Consider the following 15909-nt stretch of genomic DNA (forward strand, 5'->3'; position numbering starts at 1 on the left):
AGCAGAGCATGTCCGGCCCCAGCATTGGCTAGAGGGAGGAGGAGGGGTGGCCTGTGGCACACCCCCCTGCCCTGGGCTGAAGCTGCCATGCTGCACCAGGTAGCTTGGTCATAGACTCTCCTGCCCCCAGAGTACTGTCTCCTGGATGCCCCACCCCTATGCACACAGGCACTGGCCCCAGTGCTGCTGGCCTGGTCACAAAGCTTCCTGCTGCCCCCAAAGGGCTCCTTGCCCCACCCCCTTTCTCTGCTGGAGGGGCAGGCACCTTCCCCCACCTACCCCCCACTGCCCTGCTGCAGCCTCAGCACCTGGCTGTCTGCCCCCAGCACTGGAAGGCACCTGCTCTCCCTTCACAAACCCATCTCCTCCACACACCCCTGACCCACACAGCTCTCCTGCACACAGACAGTCCCCAAGTCCTGGACCTCCAACCTCCATTCCCCATAGACTTACCTGCATCTAGCTGCTGGAGCTGCTCCCACCACCCTGCCTGGCCACGTGTATATGCACGCGCCGACACATGTATGCCTGTTGCCTCCAAACATCCCAGGCAGCAACTTGCAGGCTGGAAGGCTGCTAGCCTGCAAGGGAAACCTATGCCTTCCTGCATTTTTCTGGGACTTGCTCAAGACCCTTTCAAATATTCTTGCAACCCACTTTCGGGTCACAACCCACAGATTGAGAAACACTGATCTGCACCATTCAGCTCAGATATTAACTAGTTTATATTTAAATACTTTTTGAAAAATGGTAACTCCAAGTGAGGAAACCTCAGTGACAGACACGAACGAACACAATTCGTTTTCATCAAGCAACATGGGCTTGTGCTACAAGCCAGACTTGCTACACGTCAGCTGCAACATTTCTGTGGTTGGGACTGCTCACACCTGGTGCCCTGTTCACTTCCCCTCCCCATTCATGTAAGCTACTGGATGCAGGGCTGGGCCCGTCATGGCAAAGACTCCCTGCCATTCTGCCTGCCCCACCTGCCTCCCAGATCTATTACTAGGATAGGGGTTGTGCCTGCTTGGCTATTCCTGCCCTCGAAAAAATTCCTGGTATGAGGAGTGGTTCTGGTGCCCCTTGCATGATGGCAGTAATTACCTTATCACCAAGGATCCAGTTTTTTCCATTTGTGGCCAAAAAACATGGTTTTTCTCCTTTAAAGGAGAAAAAGGCAGGAAACTGTGGGTTTCCCTCTGCAGGCTTGTAGAGTTCCAGCCTGCAAGAGACTGCTTGGGGAAACAGGATGCAGGGGGTGCCATGTGTATGTGCACCCGTGGCGATGCGTAGGAGGTGCATGGGGGTGCACGTGCACCCCGAGAGGGCTGGTGCATCGCCTGCTTAGGCGATGGGCGGTAGGAGCAAGCAGGAGTGCCGGTGTCCCCCCTGCGAGCACCAGCTGGGGAGTGGGGACACCAGAAGCACCGCTGGCATTTCTGGGAGCACCACTGTGACTTCCGGGTGCCCTACTTGCCCTTCCAGGTCAGCATGATTGGCTGTGGGGCCCCCCACAGTTGCTGACTGGCCACTGGAGGGACATGTGCCCCACCTGACTCAGAAGGCACCAGTCGCCCATGCATGCACACACGTGACCAACAATACAGCCAGGCAGCAGTGGACAGCAGCTCCATCAGATTCTTGCAGGTAAGGCTATGGGTAGCAGGGAGGGGGGTATAGGTGATGTGTGGGGGTTGGGGGGAGCAGAGACGAAGTGTGGGGGATAGACTGAGGCAGCCACAGTGACAGAGTGGAGCTGGGTTGGTGGCTGGGAGTGCTGCCCAACTGCCTAGGGCTGGAATACATGGCCGCAGGGCCCAACTTGGGGAGCAGCACAGAGACACAGGCGGCTCATCTTGGGGTCTGGCTCCCCACCACTGCACACATGCCTGGGGAGGGGTCAGGCACCAGAGGCAACGTGTCACAGGAGAAGGGGGGAGGGACACATGCCCCCCAGATTTGTGTATGGGATGCAGCAGGATGTGGGATGCTCATTGTGGGGCTTGAGGCTCCATGCTCTGCTGCCTCCTCCCAGGGATTCTTCATGGCCCAGCAGAGGGGACCAGGCACAGGAGGGCAATGGGGTGGGGAGGCTTGGTGTTGTCGCCGCTCTTACCACTACTGGGAGCCCTGAGCCAGCCATGCCACCATGGTGAGGTTTCCCTACCATGCCAGAAGCAGCGGGGGTGGCAGTGTAGAGTTGTGCCTCCCACCCCCTGCTGCTGCTGGGTGGGCAGTGGGCACCTCACCATGGCAACGCAGCTGATGCAGGGCAGCAGTCGTGGCACTGAGCCTCCCCACCCCACTCCACCCTCCCATGCCAGGTCCTGACCGCTGGGCCACAGAGGCTCCCATGGGGAGGGCAGTAAGGCAAGGAGTCCCAAGAGTCCTGTAGCCCACATCTTCCCCTGCCCCCCACAGGCTCTGCTCAGCTCCACTCCTGCCATGCCACCTACGGGGGGGAAAGTGGGGGAACTGGACTCCATACTCCACCTACAGCAGCTGCTGGGTTCCACAGCCCTGGCAGCTAGGCCCCCCACCTCCCCTCTGGCAGGGCAGGGAGCTGCAGGTCAGAAGTTAGGGGCTGTAAGATGGGAGTGAAGGGCACCAGTAGGTACAGTGAGTTGCAGGCTGGGAGACATGGGCACCAGCAGGGCTGGGTGGGCAGGGGGCTGCAGATCAGAAGTGAGGGCGTGGGTAGGGCACCGGCATATCACGGCTGTTCAGCACCACAAAGCAGGGGGGAGGACAGCTGCAGCTGGACTTGTGCCCTGGTAAGCGAAGGTGCATGGGAGCTGTGATTTTTCATGATAAAAAACCCAAAATCAAACACCAAAATATATATGTATTTAGAATTTATTTTATTATAATAACTGAGACACTATGAAGCCCCCTGTGGTTCAGTGGTAAAATCATTGTCTACCACACAGGAAACCTGGGTTTGATACCCACATGCTTATACAACTACAGCCTTGAGGCACCAAATGTCTGGACTTGGTCTAGCCTTTGGATTCTGCCTCAGTGGCCTAAAGGGGGGGATGAAAGGTCTGGGCAACCTCCACTCCTCCATACCCCTGCCTAGATATGTGTGTTAAAGTTCAGGGTGACCTCTCATGCATACACCATGATCCAGAAGGATGGATGGCTGCCATCTAAGGCACTGGCAGGCTTCCAAATTGCTTTAAATATGTAAATAGATCAATAACACACTGTGTTCAACTGATACCTACATATATAGTGGCACTTCATTTTGATCACAGAAAAATGCAGATTTGTGGGGTTTTAATCAGAGAAATTCGGAGGGTTTTTTATCAGAGAATATGGGATTTTTAAACAGAGAAAACCAGGATCCCTGTTTATCACTTCTATAGGGACTCTGACCAACTGTGGTATAAACAAACAAACCACTACTTCCATGGGAGTTCAAATGACAATGCAGTGTTCAAAACCACAAGAATGCTGGAAGCCACAAGGCCATACATTATCTAGCCTAGCTGCTGACTGAAGCATGTTCTGTTACATGTCAGGTCCAACTGGTAGTATATACCTCACATAGTATCAGCTGGCATTTGTGGCCTGGCATAGGACCTACTGTATAGCAGATTTTAAAAAAATAGTCAATATAGTCCTCATTTTTGGGTGGAGGAGGAAGAAGATTGAATCCATGTACTGGATAAAACTACCACACTACCAACTTTGACAATAGCACAGGACTTGGGAAAACATATACTAACCTTCCATATATGATTGGTTGCCTTATCTGTCCAATCTGCTACTTCCATAGAATGACTTTGCTGCCCAATCAGTGGTCCAAAGCAAGTCCTCACGGGAATGGTTTCTCGAGTCCACACACCTGTCAACAAAAAATCAAAATCTGTATGAACAGTTATGCAAACAACCAATAAAAGTACAGCAGAAAGGTGTGGTGTTAGACAAATAATGCTCCAAGGGTTACATCTGAGCATCAGACTACAAAAGCCTCTCTTCCACAAATCAAATACAATTACTGCAGGAACAAGAATGGCCATCATCACAGGACACTAGCAGAAGCCTAACTGCAACAACTATTTTGTTGCAATTATAGTACTTGTTTTGGCTTTCAAATGCAAGTCACTTACTTTCAGGTAAGCTGTAGGACTAAGGTCCTGCCTACTTCTATCCATTAAAATTTCCAAAACGCTTTCTGCAGAAGCAGAATTCTAATCATTCTAATTTCAGTAACTACATTTTGCCTACCTAATCCCCAGGAATTTCCAGAATTGTTGCTGGGCATTGTTAAGCAGCTTCTGTATTTCTCCCCAGAGGCAGCTGTATTTCTGTCATGGGCAGAGGAATTCGTGCATGCATATTATTTATTATTAAACACTTACATTTATAAGTCCAAACCGATACACTGAATAGCTTTCAAGAATAAAGTGAAAATTAGTGCAGCTCAGAGAGAACAGGAGTAATCTGCTCCTGACAGGATGCATCTCTAAGCAAACTAGCAATCGCATTGTCTTCTAACTGAAGTTTCCATATAATTTAAGCCCCTTGTTTTAATGTATTGCACTCTCCAGATAACAAAGGCAAGGTTTATAGTAATGAAGTCCATTTTAAATGGAATGGTCACAACCTAGATGCAAAACAGGTGGGAAAAATAGGTCTCGAACAGTTCTGCTTCCAGACGATAACCAAACCTGCAAACCTAGCTAGCAAATGGTAGACTTACTTCGCTTCCTCTATATCTTTCGATTGCTTCCCAACATCCTACAACAGTCTTCAATGAATGTCTTACGTAACTTAACTGTTACTCACTATAGGCTTATCAAGTTCCAACAGCCAGATGCTGGGAAAGTTACTTAACTGCTGTATCTGAATTTGATTAAATGGAGACTTGAATATGGTTCTGTCCGCAGAAGAAGAGTTTAAGCAGGGTGATGACTAGCAACATTGCCCATGTCAAGAGATAAAATGTCATATTATCATCTGATGTAAATCAGCGTGGCTTTCCTGACTTTGGCATACCTCTGGAGATTTACACTGCCTATGGATTTGGTTTTATTTAAGGAGTCATCTAATGCCAACGTCTTTCAGAAATACTTGTTCTTTGCTCTTCCAAACACTGATAACCCCCCTCAAAACAGAAAAATACTACCTCAAACGAGGAGACTTAAGTTATTTTTATGTATATTTCAGTTACTATGGCTGCGTAAAACTTTCAGCATTGAAAGTAGAATATGTTTTGCCTGGAAAGGATTAATATATGCCTTATTTATAACTGAATACTTACAACTCCCAAGATAAACATGCCTCCTATTCTAAGATCTGTCTAGACTAGGCTTTGAAAATATATTGTTGGAACAGACTAGTAAACATAGCTGGAAAGGACAGTGTAATGTATGCAAAGCAAGAAGAGTTAAGGGCATATTCACACAACTCCTTCCAATCCCAGATCCACCTCTGACAAAATAAGCTGCTTGTGGGTAAGTACACTATAAGCCAACAACTAGGAAAGGAAAGAGTTCAGGGCAGCCTCATAATGCCAGTGGAAAGGCCCTCAAGTCTTCTCTTAGCCTCTCACAAGTCACCTACGCTTCCTGTCACCTATGCTGTCCCGAATGGAGCCAAGTAGGAGTGAGTGGAGGGGCTTTTTTTTTTTCTTCCAGCAGAGACCTCAGGTTCAGGAAAGAAGCCATATAAACATGACTAAAGACCATGCCACTTTCCTCACTCCTATCATGCTTCAACTCAACATCTTAACACATGATAACACACACACAGTCTTACCTACATAACACATGCATTACTGCCAAGCATGTTCTAGTACCCCACCTTTACATCCAGTTTAAACAAAACCTAAAAGATGACCACAAAATAAGATGCTTAATTTAAGCTATCCTGGTGACTTCTGGAGAAACATTTTTGGAGCTACCTTAATGTGCAAAATCTTTCTCCATAATATCTTGGCTGTGCTAAGGTCACAGAAGTCTGGTTGTTTTTTTATGGTTTTGTAGAGATGCACAGTAACAGGATGCTTACCAACTTCAGCTCCCATGATAGATTGCCGTAGAACGAGCTGTTTTGGGAGGGAAAGCCTTGCTCGGCTCTCTATTGGGGTGTCAGGAACAAAGGTAACAGGACCATGATCTGGGCAGTCTGATGGGTACGCCTTGTCACACAGTGTGCACCCTGTTGGTGGGGGGAAAAGGACAGCACAGACCAGTGAGATATCATGTACCACCTAGAAATCTCCAGATATCACCTAGATATCACAGTACCACTAGGAAGTCTCAGGTGAAACCAGGGTTCCTTTGCACTCTGCCCTCTACAAATATATTTTAAGATACTTTTCCTGCCAAAGATCCTACAATTTAATTAGATAAGACAAAACAATGCGGAAGGAAGAAACTAGCATGATAGGTGATGATTACAGATGATGAATGAAGGCAATTAAAAGTAAGCACTTTACAGAACATCACCTAGGAATTCTGTAACAAGGTGGAAAGGGAGAAGCTCCTATCCCAATATGACCCCAGAGGTAGCTTCTAACTAGTTATCTCATCAACTTAACCGGGTTTTAAACTAAGTAAGATTAATATGATGTTACATTCAAGAAGGGAGAATTATATAAGAATGGCCCCATCACAGCCAGCCCAGGTCTGGTCCTGAGATGCCTCTGTCTATTCAACTAACTTAACAAGTTTTTCTAAATATATTTTACAGTGACAATACAGCAATAGGAAAGGGACTGACAGACTATTCTTTTGTATCCCTCATTAGCATTAAGTGGACAGAGTTCTGACAGCAGCTGTATATGGATTTCATTTCAGATTACAAATAGAGTTGGCTTTGCTGCCGGTTATTAAAAAACCCCACCTCTTAAACTTGTTTCTTATTAGATTGGCTGAATTTACATAGAAATTGCTCATATGCATAGAATTTTATTTTTTGGTCAAGGGAGACCAGGTCTCCATGACTCTCCCATCTCATTCTCCCCTTGCTATTTACTTCTCTTTTAAGGTCTTGGAGCACAAATAATTTCACTCAAACAGAAAAACTTGAAACTCCCATTGAAGGAATCATTAGAAAAACTTTAAACTGTACGAATGACAATGTGTGTCCAAAAGCACTCAAAGTAAATTCTGATATGTATTACTCCATCAAAACGCTATGGAATTCTACTGAAAATTAACTCATTGAATGGCAGCATTGGAACTGGATGGGAATAAATTAGAGAGAAGCCCTAGATCAGATTATTTTATACTGTACTCGATTATCAGAACTAAAGCTGCCACCTCTATTTCATTATAAGCAAAGCTGACAATCCTCATTCAGCGAGGCTCTTTAATCCCTTATCTCTCCACCTGTGAAGCTGAAGTCTTGAAGAAAAAGAAGGTAATCTAGTGGCAGATCTAGAGAGATCTTAAAGTGAACAGGCTGTGGCAGTAGTGTAAGGGGGAGCACCAGCCCTAAGTGCTGACCTTTGAGGTGGGAAGGCAAAAAGAACAGTGGTTGCTTTTCTGGCACTGCCCCAAATGTGGCTCCTGCCCAGGGCACACAAGTGCCCAGTTACATCACTGGGCTGTGGGCCAAATCGTAAGCAGTGCCCCCACAAATAGCCGCATTTATTTCTTTGGGCTTAACTGTAGCGGAAGGCACAATTCAGTGGGGTAGATCCTCAACTAGTGTACAGTGTCATGGTTCTAGAGAAGTCAGTGGGGTTAGGAAATTGCTCCCAATGGCAGTACTGATATGAAAATCTGGACCCATCTGAATTACCGTATTATTTACTACACAATTCTAAACACATTGGTTGCTGAGCAGATAAGTTAGTCTTAAAACAGACTACTGTGCAAGAATGACACTCAGGTCTAAAGCAGAAGTAGTAATAGGGACCCTACAACAACTTAAATAGAACTGACAGGAATGAAGATTAAAACAAAACAAAAAAAAAGGAGCGTCTGCTTTAGAATCACAGTGTTTATGTTTTTTTGTAATTGAACAATCGCATCTTGAAACAGAACAGGTGAGACATGCTACTGCCCACTCTGCATCTGAACATCTGTACTTCTGCCTGGAGGTGCTGCTCTCCCATAGCTCTCACAGCCAATGCATGTAGGTGGTTGGGTGGGTAAAGTGGAAAGGGGAATCAAGCTCTAACTGAATTGTTGTTTCCTCCTGGCTTTTACCTATCTGGCCACAATTTATTTTATTTGGAAGTGAAAATGTGTACGTTTTGCTTGGGAAAGTTTTTTTGTACAAGGACAAAGATCCTAGGAGCACAACAATATTATGTCATGGACCATAAAGACTATAAAAATTGGGGAAAAAGTGTAGAATAGGAATAATCAGATGGACCAAATCCTGGCAGGGATGGAAGAGTAACCAACTCACCGCAGAAGTTCAGAAGAGACATCACAAAATTGGTCAAGCCATTTATTTTTTAAAAGATGTCTGTGTGCTTGGCAACAGAGGGCAGCATGCATTTCTCAATAAGGATATCAACCGATTTTCATAAGAAAATTAAAAATTTTCCTCATGTATGAAACCCATCAGATTGAAGTTAATACTTTTACTGTAGGGAAGGACAATTAAAAAAACCCACTGGTGTTTGGCCATGATTTGTATATTCAAATGGAAGAATTCTCAATTCCTTTCCTTCCTCTTTTCAGTGTTTTCTGTTAAGTGCCATATTTGTATTTTTCATATGGTTTAATAAGACCTTTACAAAACCAATCTACTTTATAATATGTATACACACACACACAAGGTATAATTACATCTTATTTTTTGGTAAAGAAGTTCACCCAATACAGTTCTCTTTAAAATAAGAAATCCACAAAAGCCTGAAAGTTTGTAAGTAATTAAGCACCCAATCTCCAGGCAGCACAGGAAGTTAGGTAGTGAATGATGTTAAACTGTTGTCCCATCATGCCTAGGTACTGGAAGTTTAATCCTCAGTTTAGACACCCCAACTTTTGTGGATTTAATCCTATGGCTTTAACAGATTGTCCCAACCAGAAATCTATACAGCTGGCTGCAAGACAGTCTCCATATCACACCTTTCTGTAGTTGATCTATACATGTTACCCCAGAGCAGAAGTGACCACACCAACACACTCACATATGGTAAACAAGGTAGCCATATTCTCTTTGTTTGAATTGGAGTCTTCCATTTGCAGCGATGATGGTACAAAGGCGAGATTGTCTGAAGACACATCCACATGGCTTGGTCCCATGGCTACTTCCTGGTTTATGGAAGACACTGCCACAGGTTCGAGACTGAGGCCCACTTCATGCAAGGAGACAGAGTCCAGGGAAGCTAGGTTGTGTGAGGTAGAGAGTGCCACGCTCACAGAGTTGGTGCTCATGGCCACGGTATGAATAGAGTCACTTAGTGTGCTGTCTGATATTGCGCTTACCCGTCCGGCAATGTGGTCAGGCTCCATGACAACAGGAAGTTCCAAAGTGCTACCATGCATTGGTATGACACCACTATGTCCTACTGCATCTGAAGCCAGGTTGTTACCCACTGTGTCTACAGTTAATGCTTCATGATTCCTGGAGCCATTTGGGATTTGAGAATGATCCCCAGCTACATCATCCATTGTCAGCTCCTCAGTCATGCCATCAGTAGAGATTGGGCTGGTTACCCTTGAAACGCTCTCCATGGTTATTGTAGTATCCAATGCTACCTCGTGGCTGTCACTAGGATGTAGGCTTTGAACACCATGTGTGTTCACTGTGCGGGAGTCCATGGAGACAATCCCAGGTTCAAGCCCCACAGTTCCAGTGGACTGGTAGGGATCTAGGGCTGAAGGATTATTGGAGACAGATAATGCTGGATTGCTATCAACATTTATAGTGTTGGGGTGGATGTACTGAGGTGGAGGTCTGTCAGCTAAGTAAGATAAGATACCTGGTGGAAGGGAAGAAAAAGGGGGAGGGAGGGGAAAAAAAAAAGAGAAAGTTTACAGTACTAGTTATCAAATACTAAGTTATGGTTACAATGCATTTCAGCATGCTATTTTAACGTCAGTGTGCATTAAATCTAATTACTGGTTTCACATGCCCATGACATTTATTTTCAATTAAAAATACACATTTTAGCCAGTTCTGCAAGTGCAGTTTAAATCTGTAAGATTGTGGTAAATCATCTTTGCTACTTCCCATCCACCAAGCCAAGGACAGACAGATGTAACATTTGCAGCACTCCAAATGCCTTTAAAGTACTCCAGAAGTGAGGAGACAGGCATCACCTGCTGCTGAAGTGCTTCAATTCAGCTCAATCCACCTCAACAATGACCCTGGGTAAATAGGAACAACTTTGAAGTGCTTCATTTGCATCCTCCAGCAGAGTGAGACAGAGATTTGGTCAGTATGCTGGCAACTTACAGAAACTCTGCTCCATACCCCCTCACTACTCCAAGGCAATGCCTCTGTGACTCTCTCTGAACTTGACTGCATCAGGGTCAAAGAAGTGTGTAACCATATATATTTACAACTAGCCTCAAAAGTAGGCCATTCCTACCATTTGCTGACCACCTGTCCAGCAACTCAGCTTTTTGAGTGGAGCAGTCTCAAGAGCCCACTTGGTGCCACACCAACAACCTGTGCCAAGAACATCTACACATGCCTCCTCTGTCACATCTGCTAAATGGCTTGAGCACTGGAGGTGGGGAGAAGTCACAGACGTTCCTGCCAGTTGGATTAAGGAGACCCCTCCCAGTGCTCCCTAAATACGATTCATTGTAACCAGGCTGTATACAAATGGATAGCAGCCAACGTAGCACCTCATGGTTGTAACCACTACCGACATCAGTGTGACACCAAGGGGAAGATATTCGACGCACCAGACAGGACAGCCCGAGATGCTTGCTGTATGTCAGGTGCCCAGTAGGTATCAGAAAGACCTCTCGTGTATGCTAGCCAAGGGTAACTCCACTAAGACCCACTTCATCACCAATTCTGAGGTGAACTCAGAGCCTTCTGATAATGGTGATGTGGCTTAGCAGGATTGCACGGAACTTCCATTCCTGACTTGGCTCAGGAACATCTCCAGGAGGAACCACTTATCTTTCAGTTTGGGACTGCCAAACAAGAGACACCAGCCATCAGGACATAACAGCTTGGAGGCCACTGACAGAGATCCTGGAGCACCCGCCCTCTCCCCCTGGCCATCCCCACTGACCTCAAGCATTCATCTTCTCGGAGCCACCTGGAGGGAATGTTTGCACACCTGAGCATGGGACCAGTTGGTGAGTAGCAATACACCAACACTGTGACAGCATCATTAGACAACCTGTCCTCTCATCCCCCTTACATAAGGAAGAACTTCTTCTCTGTAAAGGTAACTAGAACTGGGAACACACTCCCAGCAGAGGTGATGCAGTCTCCATCCTTGGAGGTGTTCAAGAGGAGGCTGCATAAACACCTCATTGAGCTAGTCTGAGCTTATTAACCTCCTGCCTATGGCAGGGAACCAGACCTAATGATCTTCCAGATATCTTTTGGACTATTCATCCTATGATTCCTACCACACATCCACTGTCACCCAAGGGCCAGGATGCACCCACACATGCCAACCTGCAGGCCCATGGTGATGGATTAGAGGTGGAGAATTCAAAGCCATTCAGAGGTGGGTTGCTGTGTTAACTCAAGAGGAGAGGGGCAAAAAGAGACCAACAGATGGTCATGCAGGCACCTTGGGGATGCAGCTACGTCCTATGCCATGAGGGGAGAGGAGCACAAGCGATCCCCACTGATGCACAGGTATGGCTGTGTGCTCATGCCAATTCCTAAGTTGGCTGCAGCTCTCCCATTGGGCCCTTTCACACACCATTCATTTGGGCCAGATGGGTGCTAATTTTGCATTTTTGGGAGGCAACAATGGAGAACTCTGTGGAAAGCTGAGCCGGGCCACTAAAGCATAGTTTGGGAATTTACTCACCACTGTCACTTAATTCATGTCAGGACAACTTAGCCTCTCTCATCTTTACAGGGGTTTGCATGGCCCATTCCCCAGGGGCGCGTGAAGTACAGCTCTCTCCTCCCTTCCCATTCCCCTTCTACAATCAACAGCTACTCCAACAAGGACTCTGAAAAGTGAACCCCCCCCCCATAGGTACCACCCCACTGTCCCTGCCATCATGCTACATTGGGTGACATTTCTCTTATGGGAGAGGTCAAATCCACCTACCTACCATCATCCTCTGCAGCCCCTCTCTACCCAACTTAGGGAATGCCTAGTTGGCAACTAACACAAAGGATACAGTAAAATACAATAAAATTGAAGAACCACCACCCCCCTCCTACTTTCACTGCTCTAGGCCACCTGTGGAGACAGACCTGTTCCTCCTTCTCCTCCACTCCTACACCTACACACGAATCACTAAACCAGGAGGACAGTAAGAAGCCCCTAGCTCTTACTGAGCTAGCAAACCGGCCGACACAGAGTGGTCATATAAAAACCCAGTCCTATTCCCTGCTCCTGACTCTATTGCTTGACCAGCAGAGCACGGAGCAGTGGAAGGGCAGTGGTAACAAGTAGGAAGAGAGAGATCTGCATTTCTTACAGCACAAATTAGAATCTGGCAGTCAGCCTGCTTGGCCATCTCTCCCTTACTGCTACTAGCTTAAATGTCATGGTTAGTTTATGGGCTGCAGCTCCAGCATGATGGTGTCCTGGCAATAGAAGGAAGGCTCCTGGAGCTTCCCTGACAGTGGATGGCATATAGCATCGGGGAGTCCAGGCTTGGGCAGGAGGTAGCGAGGCCCATGGGTTCATCTGATTGTAGTCAGTGGTGGAATTTCACAGGGTTAGCACGGAGACCTCACATAAGTGGTGCACAGGGTCTTCTGCAAGCTGAGACTGGGCCATGGAGCATCTTTCTCTGTTAGCAACTTCAGCATGTAGCTGGCATTCTGTACAGATGCTGAGGAACTTGCTGTGCCAGGTACATATCAATGCTTTACTGCTGCCCAGCCATTAGTGGGCAGGTCCTGAAGCTTCCTTTGGAGGTATGAAGTCAGTTCAACACTCACTACAGAAAGGTACCCTCTTTTCAGTGACACTATCTTTGTTGGATCTACCAAGCAGCAAGGTCCTGGGGCAACCCTATCATTCATGGGGCCAGAGCTATGCTGCCCAGTCCCCACTAGTGCTGCACCACAGCAACTTATTCTGCCCAGCCCCCAAACAGGGTCACACTAGGGTCAGGTCCCAATCCAAAAATCTATGCATCCTAGCCCCAAAAATCTGCACACCTAACCCAGTTCAGCACTTAAAAGAATAGCACCAACACCTGACCATCCTAGTTTCATAGAACACCCACGCAGAGATGCACCTTCATCCCATGTTCTCCTTCCCCTTTCCATGGCCAAACCTTCCCTTTGCCCTCACAGCCACACCAGGAACAGGCCCCATACCTTCCTCCATGAGTACACTCCCAACCCCACCTCACCTACTCTGCTACCACCCACCAGCCTTTGCTACTGCCAGGACCTGAACCTTTTATCCTCACCTGAGCACTAGCTCAAGACTGCTGTCCTTTGTGGAGGATTTGGGGACAGGAGAGCAAGAACAGCTCCTTTCTTCTCATAGTATCTTGGGTAGTTCTTGTCCAGAGCCAGCATGATGGTGTGGAACTCAAGACCCTTCAATCCTTCTGTACAACACAGAAAGATGCTGCCTCACCATCCAACTCCCAAAGAGCCCCTCCCACTATGGGAAACACTGAGCACAGCCTAGCAGGACAAGGTCTCTCTCAGTGTGCCTGCTTTTCTCCCTTTCCTTACTCTGGCTAATACATCGCCCCCAATTCAACCCATCTGTAGCTCACTCCATTTGGTTTTGGTTTAAAGCACACATTTTAATGTTTGAAGCATTTGTCAATCAGAAGAACTTTTTAATAAGCCAGTATACAAATTGTTCCAAGCTTTGATTGGCTTAAAACATCTTGAAGCCCCACACCTCTGGAAGTAGTTTTTCAGGGCATCCCCCTCCCAAGAATGCCGTCATGGTTGTTGTGTTGTGGGACCCAGCCTTGGGTGCCTGATACTACCTTGCAAGCTTCTGGGTCTTTGCTGCCCAGACCTGTGAAATGGCATAAGTTAAAATGACCATCCAGGATAGGCAGAGTTTAGTAGCATCTAAGTTTACTTAGAGTGCCCTTCACTGTGCCCAGAAATGTCCAAAGGTGCACTCTAGTCATCCAATAGCTGCTCAGCTAGTATTGAACAGTTCCTTCCTGGGATCCAAGGGCTTAGTTGGGCTTCATGAGCCACAGGAAGTATAGTTAATGTGCACAGGGGGAAGGGAGCAAACGAAAAAAAAAAAAGAGCAATTTCTGCAGCTTCACAGAATCACAGAAGTAGGGTTGGAAGGGACTTTGTAGATCTTCAAGTCAGACCCCCCAGCATGAGCAGGACAAAACTGGGCTCAGATGACTCCCGCCAGGTAGGCATCAAGCCTCTTCTTAAAGACCCCCAGGGTAGGAGCCAGTACCACTTCCTTTGGAAGTTGGTTCCAGCTCCTAGCCGCCCTGACAGTGAAGTACTTCTTACGGCCGTCTAATCTAAACCTACTCCCCAACAACTTGTGGCTGTTATTCCTTGTTATGCCAGGGGGTGCTGGGGGAAACAAGGTCTCTCTCAAACCCTTCTGGTCCCTCATAGTGAGTTTATAGACAGTCACCAGGTCCCCCCCTCAGCCTTCTCTTATGAAGGCTGAACAGGTTCAGGTCCCACAGTCTCTCATTGTAGGGTCTGCCCTGTTATTTCTGGATCATGCGGGTGGCCCTCCTCTGGACCCTCTCAGTGTTGCCCACATCCCTTCTGGAGTGTGGCGCCCAGAACTGGACATAGTACTCCAGCTGCAGCCTGACCAGTGTTGCGTAGAGGGGGAGGATCACCTCTTTGCTCCTACTTGAGATGCACCTGTGGATGCACGACAAGGTCCAGTTAGCCCTGCCAACTGTGACCTCGCATTGTCGGCCCACGTTCATCTTGGAGTCAATAACGACTCCAAGATCCCTTTCTGCCTCCGTGCTCTCAAGGGAGTTTCCCATCTTATAAGTGTGCTGCTGGTTACTATTGCCCAAGTGCAGCACCCTGCACTTGTCAGTACTGAAACACATCCTGTTTTTGTTAGCCCGCCTCTGTAACCTATCCAGGTCTTGCTGCAGTCTTTCCCTGCCTACTAGCATGCTCACGTCACCCCAAATTTCGGTATCATCAGCGAATTTAAACAGGTTGCTTTTCACCCCGTCCTCCAAATCACTGATAAAGAAATTGAACAGCACAGGCCCCAGGACCAAGCCCTGGAGGACTCCACTGCCCACTTCTCCCCAGGTCAAATATGACCCATCCACCACCATCCTCTGAGTACGACCCTTCAGCCAATCTGCAATCCATCTGACCGTGTAGGCATCAGTGCCACAGTCACTTAGTTTTTTAATGAGGATGCGGTGGGAGACAGTGTCAAAGGCCTTGCTGAAGCCCAGAAAGACTATATCCACTGCAACACCTGCATCCAATGCTTTTGTGACCTGATCATAAAAGACAATCAGGTTGGTCTGACATGACCTGCCCCTAACGAAACCATGCTGGTTGCCCTTGAGCATCATCCCTGAAGCCGGCCCATTGCAGATGTGCTCCATGATGATCTTCTCAAAGAGTTTCCCTAGGGTTGAGGTAAGACTGACGGGCCTATAGTTGCCCAGGTCCTCCCCTCCCCCCTTTTAAAGATGGGGACCACGTTGGCTATCTTCCAATCATCTGGCACCTGGCCCAAGCACCACAAGCACTCATAAAGCCATGCCAAAGGCCCTGCAATAACCCCTGCTAGCTCCCTCAGCACCCTGGGGTGGAGAGCATCTGGACCTGCTGATTTAAGCACGTCCAGCCCCTCCAAAAGCTCTCTAACCC

At 47.3% G+C, this 15909-nt stretch overlaps 1 protein-coding gene across 1 annotated transcript in view; it reads right to left on the minus strand.

Moving 5' to 3' along the window:
- PRDM4 (PR/SET domain 4) overlaps nucleotides 1-15909 on the minus strand; it is a 38961-nt gene that overhangs the window by 13500 nt on the left and 9552 nt on the right. The window contains exons 4-6 of the mRNA XM_019544799.1: nucleotides 9107-9901; nucleotides 6022-6171; nucleotides 3735-3853 (exon numbers count right to left, since the gene is read on the minus strand). Of these exons, the coding sequence (XP_019400344.1) occupies nucleotides 3735-3853; nucleotides 6022-6171; nucleotides 9107-9901 (1064 nt within the window). The remainder of the gene's footprint in view (nucleotides 1-3734; nucleotides 3854-6021; nucleotides 6172-9106; nucleotides 9902-15909) is intronic.

The sequence above is a fragment of the Crocodylus porosus genome, unplaced genomic scaffold, assembly GCF_001723895.1.
Source record: "Crocodylus porosus isolate Cpor-Errol unplaced genomic scaffold, CroPor_comp1, whole genome shotgun sequence".
Classification (NCBI taxonomy): domain Eukaryota; kingdom Metazoa; phylum Chordata; order Crocodylia; family Crocodylidae; genus Crocodylus; species Crocodylus porosus.